General features: G+C 42.7%; 1 protein-coding gene across 1 annotated transcript; it reads left to right on the forward strand.

The window, feature by feature from the left end:
• Positions 1 to 3,952: 3,952 nt before the first annotated feature.
• On the forward strand, positions 3,953 to 7,415 carry LOC131269308 (uncharacterized). The gene is made up of 3 exons (XM_058271659.1): positions 3,953 to 4,626; positions 6,237 to 6,681; positions 7,395 to 7,415. The coding sequence occupies exons 1-3, from the start codon at positions 3,953 to 3,955 to the stop codon at positions 7,413 to 7,415; spliced, it is 1,140 nt and encodes a 379-aa protein (XP_058127642.1).
• Positions 7,416 to 7,849: the final 434 nt, after the last annotated feature.

The following is a 7,849-nucleotide window of genomic DNA, read 5'->3' on the forward strand; positions in this document are numbered from 1 at the left end:
GGCGGCAATAACGCGAGTGCAAGAGGTGAACCTATGTTCCAGGGTGTCACATTCAACACAATACATACAGGACGATGAGGATGCGCGTCCCATCCGCATTAGCAGATCGCCATGTGGGACCTTGCCGTTCACGACAAGGTAAAGTGCCGACCGCTGCTCCGATGACAACTTCGGGGAATGGATGTTCTTCCATACCATCTTCCAGACAACATTTTGAAACTGTTCCTGGATTTTGGGATTTGGGAAACGTTGCACTAGCGTCTTGCGAAACGCTCTAGTGGACGGGTGTTGCTTAAGAGGGGAGGGAACGTATGCGAGTATCTGGACAACACTCCGAAGGCATGGATATGTTGATGGGATGGCTGCAATGTCAGGCGGGTTGTCAGCGTATTGTATGTGGTCCGCACCAATCCGCAGGTACTCCTGTTCCACCACATACCGGTTGGTCAACAGGGCTATAGTCGTCACAGCTGGGATGTGGAGGTTGAGTCCCCCACGGTTTCGGGGCAGCGCCAGTTGTTGGAGTGGGATCCGTATTCCGCCAGCACCGCTCCAGAGGAGAGACCCTACCAGGCTAGTTACCTTGGCTGTGTCCATTGCGCGTGCACCAACAACCGACGCAACGAACCACAGCTTCGGCAGCAAGAAGGTGTTGAGCAGAACCACTTTCTGCATAAGGTTCAGGTCTCTCACCCTGTGTAACCACACCAGCCGACGAAACTGGTTGATCACCAGGTCCCAGTTGTGACCGGCTGCTTCCCGAATGTTGTTGGAAAAAAGGATTCCAAGCAGCCGCAGGCGCTCCACAGTGTGCAGCCATGGTATTAAGAGCCGGTGCCCGTCTGATACCGCTCCAATATCCAAAGCCAGAGTCTTGTGGACATTTAGTTTGGCACCAGAGCAGACACCAAAAGCCTCGATTGCCGCTCTCACTCGCTCAATTTTGGAAGGGGACGTACTCACCACTGAGACATCGTCAGCATAAGCATTGACCAGGTCATCCGGATCGCAGCAAATACCTTCGATTCTAGTGATGAGGGGATGAAGGTATAGGATAAACAAGTGCATTGACAAGGGATCTCCTTGCCGCACGGAGCGTTGGATAGGAAAGGAAGAGGATAGAGAGCCGTTCACAAGGACACGAGAAGAGGACTGTTCTCCAATTTTCCTCAAAAGGCAGACGAGATCCGGATTGAAACCCAAGGAGACCATCAATTCAAACAGAAAGCCCCTATCAACACGGTCAAACGCCTGCGAAAGATCGAAGGAGACGAGCTTTCCACACTTCCTCCTCCGCTTTAGATCTATGATTCTCTCCTTAACAGAGAGTACGGCCTGGAAAATATTGGCGGGCTTGTTGCTGCATTTCTGCGCCGGTGATATCACCTGCCACTTATCCATAATTCTTCCAAGCCGAATCCTCAATATCCTCGAGAGGAGTTTGTAATCCGTGTTAAGGAGAGAGATCGGGCGGTAGGAGGATAACGTGCACCCATCACCCTTCTTTCTTCCGAGGACAATGACCCCATTAACGAAACTCTCCGGAATATGGCCATTGAGGGCTTCGTTGAGAACTAATACTAGTTCTTTCCAAATGACCTCAAATGTCCGTAGATAAAACTCTATTGGGATTCCATCAGGACCAGGTGACTTCCGAGGTTTCGATTTTTCAATTGCATGAAGGATTTCACTCACGGTAATTTCATCCATGCAACCGTTGTTGGTTTGACAATCCTCGGGAATTGCACGGTGACATGCGAAAGACAGGTCAGGGTACGTCGATTCGTCGGAGTACAGGTCCCTGTAGTACGTCTGAACATAGTTCAACAGTTCGTCAGGGTTGTCTATAATAACGTCATCGTCAGTTCTTAGGCTTGAAATCACGGTACGGCCCTGCCTTCGTTCTCCAAGCTGAAAAGTGGAAACTTTTTCACCACTTACTCTCGTTTCGTTTATTTGAGCAAAGTCCTCAGAGAAACGCCTCTGAAGGAGGAGCATTTCCCCTTTTATACGATTAATATTAGACAGCTCACTAGGATCTGCCAAATACCGATCATATGAGGACCTTAACTCCGCGTAGAGGATGTTATGAAGCAAGCGGAAGTTGGAGTATTTTTGGTTCGTTTTCCAACGGAAAAACGATTTAATTTTTGGTTTGGAGAAACAAATCCACCATTCCATCCAGGAACCATAGTTCCTTCGTTGTCTTGTCCAATAATTCCACTTGCCCCTAAAATCATCTATATTTTCGGCTGTCAAAATATGTGGCCGTAGTTGCCAATAGCCATTTCGTCGCGCGTCAGGTATGTTCGGAAGGCAGAGACGTACCGTAAGTGCCTTGTGGTCTGAGAACGACACCAAGTGCATATGCGTGTTACGCAGTTGGTCGTTCATAGTCTTGGAGACGTAACAGCGATCGATTCGCGAACCGGAACCACGTGTGATGTAGGAGAACTCAACATCGTTTCCTCTGATGGCCTCCCAGCTGTCACACAAAGCTAATCCATCCACAACGTTTTGCAAAGCAAGGCTCTGACTCCCTCCACCGGTAGCGTCCTTGGACTTCAACACACAGTTGAAGTCCCCTGCCAGAATGACCGGTCCTGGTACATTCCGCAGGTAGTAGGCTATCGTCTGGTTGAAGAACAGTTCCCGCTCCGCTCTACGCTGCGTTCCTGACGGAGCATAGATGTTGCATAATGTGGAATTATTCTCAAGCCGAACGCAGATGAGACGTGAATCCAAACTGCGTTCGACGTGAGAAAATTTTATCGGTTCGCGAATAGCGATCGCAGTACCTCTCCTTGTGTGGTCAACGTTCGTTACTATATTGTACCCAGGGAGCGTCAAGTCAGAGTCATAAACCTCCTGCAAGAATACAACGTCAGCGTCAATATTCCGCAGGAAGCTCCGTAAAGCATCTAATTTAGTCGAGTTGGAGATCGCATTGATATTAATCGATGCGAAAATGATCGATTTCAGCGATTCATCCATCTCAACCAAATTAGCGCGAGTCTCGTTCTGTCGGCTTCGGGTCTTGTGTCGGGGGTTTTTGCAGCCCAGGGTTTTTGGGGGGACGGCCAGGCTTGCGCTTGGGCGGCGCCTCCGTCCGAACTCCCGGTCCGTCTGTCTCTACCGTCTCGTCCGATCTTCTCTTACCTGTCACCAGCACGGATGATGTGGAAGGAGTAGGAGAGGGAATTCTCCTTGATACTTGCTACTCCTCCTTGAACTTGATATGATTTTGTTAAAATTTGGAAACAATTCATGGCTTCGACGCGCTTTCGATGAAGCTCTTATTTCTCACCGTTTCAAATGAGATGAAATGTTGCCTAAATCTAAAACAAATTTAAAACAAGCATTATTAAAATTTAATTAAACAATAACGGTACCGAATCACGAAACCTTCTCTTTATCCTATTGATTCAGATTTTTGCTTAATGTCCCTGTTCACCTCGTTGCTTTGTTTCCAGTACCATACTGATACTCTAAATTTTCGCTGTCAGGCATATCATGTAAATCAACAGAGTGCAACAAGACTCAAAATTGCGAAATTTGTAAGAAGTTATATTATATTTAAAATATAGGAAAGTGTATATCATTATTGATTGTTAAGATAAAACCACACTGATTTTACCCACTATTACGAACCACTATTTTTATCAATCCAACCAATTTTGGCATGAAAACAAATGTTCCTATTTTTGTATAATTTTGAACATATTTGTAGTGTCTTAGAAATGTAAGTAATTTGTAAGCGTAGTATAAGTGATCGATGTAAGTTAGACATAAGTATATGTGTAAGGATTATAATAAAAGGTCAGTCGTTGATCAGCATTCAAACAAGCAACAAGTCCGCATAATAGTTGGCGACGAGGAAAAAAGCGAAAAAAGTCAAGTCAAGTCAAGTCGAGTCAAAATGTCTTTGATTGGAAAGATTGAGCCCTTTGTAATGGGAGAAAGTATTAAGGAGTATTTGGAGAGGATGGATATCTTCTTCGATGTAAATGAAGTTGAGTCCGGGAAGAAAACAGTGATGCTGTTAACGCTGGGAGGAGCATCACTGTACAGTTTGATCTCAAAAATGGTGCTACCGGAGAAACCAAGTTCAGTGCCGTACGAAAAATTAGTGATCAAACTTAAAGAACAGTTGGAGCAGAAAGTGAACGTGGTAGCGGAGCGGTTCAACTTTAGGAACTGTATTCAAAAGAATCAATCAGTGGCGGAATATATAGTTGAACTAAAAGCGCTCGCACAAACATGTGAATTCAAGTGCTGTCTGGTGGAAGCGTTGCGTGATCAGCTGGTTGCGGGTGTTCGAGATGATGGCCTGAGAAAGCGGCTTCTGCGTGAGACTGGTCTCACGTTCGAAGGAGCAGAAAGCATCGCCAGAACGTGGGAAGCTGCGGACGAGCAGAACGAAGCGTTTACGAGGAAGGAGAAAGGAGGAGAAATGGCGGCGATTAGGAGTGCGCCAAAAAGAAGCGTCGTTTCAAAATTTCACTACTACCGTGGAAGTGGTGCACCTGTAAAACCAAGTAATGATAATAATTGTCACAGATGCGGAAGATCGCACAACCCACAGACATGTCCTGCGCGTACGTGGCAGTGTTTTACCTGCAAAAAGTACGGACATGTGTCGTCGTGTTGCAGGAGCAAAAATGTACATGGGCAGGATAGATCACTAACACACATAGCGCGGATCAATGTAATAAGTAGTCCAGAAGTGCGCGTGTTAAAAGTTAATGACACGGACATTGCGTTTGAAATTGATTGCGGCGCGTGTAATACAGTGATGCCGGAGAATTTATATCGAGGAACGGAATAACAACAAATGAGTCGAAAGTTAAAGCAATAATTAAAGCTCCAGTACCATCAGATGTGATGCAATTGCAAGCGTTCTTAGGAATGATAAATTATTATAGCAGGTTTTTGCCAAATTTAGCAACAATATTAAGTCCAATGTATGAATTGCTACGCAAAGACAAAAAATATGTATGGTCAAATGAATGTCAGGCGTCATTCGAAAAAACGAAATCAATGTTGGTAGATAACAACATTTTAGTACCATTTGATCCTAAAAAGCCTGTTATATTAGCAGTTGATGCTAGTCCTTACGGATTAGGAGCAATATTGTCGCATGAAATTGATGGAGTAGAGAAACCAATATATTTTGCCTCAGCAACTCTCTCACAAGCGCAGAAAAACTATGCGCAGGTTCACAAAGAAGCGTTAGCGGTCGTTTTTGGTGTAAAAAAATTTCATAAGTACATCTACGGAATCAAGTTTAAACTAGTGACCGATAATTCGGGAGTAAAAGAAATATTCAATCCGTCAAGAACAACGTCGTCGATTGCAGTAGCTAGATTGAGTCGATGGGCAATGATATTAGCCGAATATGAATACACAATAGAGCATAGGCCAGGCAAAAGCATGAGTCATGTAGATGCATTAAGTAGACTGCCATTAGAGGAAGGTTTAGAAATAGAAGAAGATTGCGCACAAGTAAATGCGATTTCGTCGTCCTCAATCATTGACATTGAGATGATTAGTCAATTCCAAAAGTCAGATGCAATATTGAAACAAGTATACCAACAAGTTAAACATGGTTGGGCGAAAAATGTCAAAGCGGAATTGAAAGATTATGCTAAAGTTAGTAATAGCTTAGCAATAGAAGATGGTGTGTTGTTTTTCAATGATCGAGTAGTAATTCCAGATAAGCTGAAAGATAAAATAGTCAGTCTTTTTCATGACAACCATGATGGGTTAGTAAGAATGAAAATGTCAGCAAGGAAATTAGTATGGTGGAAAAGTATGGATAAAAGTTTCGAGCAATGCATAAAGGCATGTCAAGTCTGTCAGTCGAGACAAATCGTACCTAAAGAAATAGTCACAACAAAATGGGTACAATGCTCAAGACCATTCCAAAGAATACACATAGATTTGTTTTACTTTGAAAATAGTACATTGTTAATTATAGTCGACAGTTTTTCAAAGTATATTGAGGTAAAAATTATGAAAAGTACTAAAGCAGAAAATGTCATAGAAGTGTTAGAAATATTTTTTGCATGTTTCGGATTACCAGAAGAAATTGTATCAGATAATGGTCCTCCATTTAGTTCAGATCAATTTACGAATTTTTTAAGAGAAAAAGGTATAAAAGTCAGTAAGTCCCCACCGTACCACCCACAGTCGAACGGGTTGGCCGAGAGGGCGGTTAGAACAATAAAGGATAGCCTGAAGAAGTATCTATTGGATACAAGGTACAAACCACTAAGTCTTCAGAGGAAACTGAATCAAATATTGTTCAAGTATAGGAATAGTCCATGTACGGTAACTAAAGTCACACCTTCAGAAAGAGTGTTTTGTTACGTACCACATACAGTAACAGCAAAAGTCAATCCTATAAAAGGAAATGAGAGACAAATGTCAACTATGGAAGAGTCAAGAAGTCAGTCTAAAATCGTAGGAAATCAAGTCGAATATGAAGAAGAAGAATCTGTATTTTACAGAAATCACTTTAAAGAGCACATGAGATGGATCCCGGCAATAGTAAAAAAGAAAATAAGCGGGTTAAGATATTTAATCAGTCTGAATGGAATAATACGGATGGTACATAAAAACCAATTGAGGAAAAACAAAAACCAGATGAGTTCAAAGGATGTCATAATACCATCAGAGGTAAATATTTCGTACAAAAGGAAAAGGAGTGAATCAAGTCCTCCACCGTTAAGACGATCGAAAAGGTTAGAAGGACAACCACGATTTAAGTATCCAAGATAGGAAGTAAACTCCGTTTAAGGGGGAGAATGTAGTGTCTTAGAAATGTAAGTAATTTGTAAGCGTAGTATAAGTGATCGATGTAAGTTAGACATAAGTATATGTGTAAGGATTATAATAAAAGGTCAGTCGTTGATCAGCATTCAAACAAGCAACAAGTCCGCATAATAATATTCAATGTATGGTTTGTTTTTGTTTGAATTGTCTATCATTCTTTTCCTACAAACTTCAAGCTTTCTGCGGATTCCTCGATATTTGTTTTTATCAAATCAATTAAAACTGTTTTACAACGGTTTTCAATAAAACATTTTTCTTCTGTTCCCCTTCGACTCCCATTTTAAAGCCGGACTTTCCTTCCTTTTCTTCGTGCAGTTTCCTAAAATTTACACATATTATGGTTCTTAGTATTTAGTATATACAAGTATCAAGCAAAAGCACCAAACTTTGAAAAGAGTTTTAGTTGGAAAAATGTCTAACATTGGTTAAGATTTGAGAACAGGTTTGTGTTTTCACTCCTTCTCTCATTTCGCAAAGTGAATAATTGGATACATCGCTAACATTTGCGTAGACAACGCCGTCAGATGTCTATCTCTTATAGTCCCTGTTTCTTGAAGAATAATCTTGGAAGAACTTAAACTCGGAACCGTTTCTTGAGGTTCTCATTCCCAGGGAAGAAAATAGCAATACCCTTGCTCCAAACCGCTTGTTTATGCGTTTTGTACCAGTCACTATCGAATCGCTTCCATCTTTTGGACAGCTTCTCTGCCGGGGAATCGTTAATCCCTTCCCCCCTCGTACCCCAACGGCCCCAATTCCAGGCGCAGACGAAACCTAATCCCAGGTCTGCGATAATTTGAGCTTGCCATAAAGTTCAATATTTCAAACCCCTCCGCACATTCCACGGTCGCGGCGTTGGCGTTCGATTGTCGGAATGTTTTATCTAAATAGCTGCTGCTTGGGAAAAGGGGTGTATTGTGTTCCGTGAGGTGGCGAAACGGTTACGGTTGAGCGGCGAAGATGGCCATCTACTGGAGTAAGTAAGCCACCGGGGAATTCCTTATAATGAATT

This window comes from Anopheles coustani, chromosome X, assembly GCF_943734705.1.
Source record: "Anopheles coustani chromosome X, idAnoCousDA_361_x.2, whole genome shotgun sequence".
Lineage (NCBI taxonomy): Eukaryota > Metazoa > Arthropoda > Insecta > Diptera > Culicidae > Anopheles > Anopheles coustani.

Bases quoted from the DNA above. Each gene is read 5' to 3' on its own strand.
- LOC131269308 (XM_058271659.1), top strand. From the start codon at position 3,953: ATGGGAGAAAGTATTAAGGAGTATTTGGAGAGGATGGATATCTTCTTC. The intron at 4,627-6,236 runs GTACGGACATGT...AATAAAGGATAG, and splicing joins CAGTGTTTTACCTGCAAAAA to CCTGAAGAAGTATCTATTGG. The intron at 6,682-7,394 runs GTAAATATTTCG...TGTTTCTTGAAG, and splicing joins ATGTCATAATACCATCAGAG to AATAATCTTGGAAGAACTTA.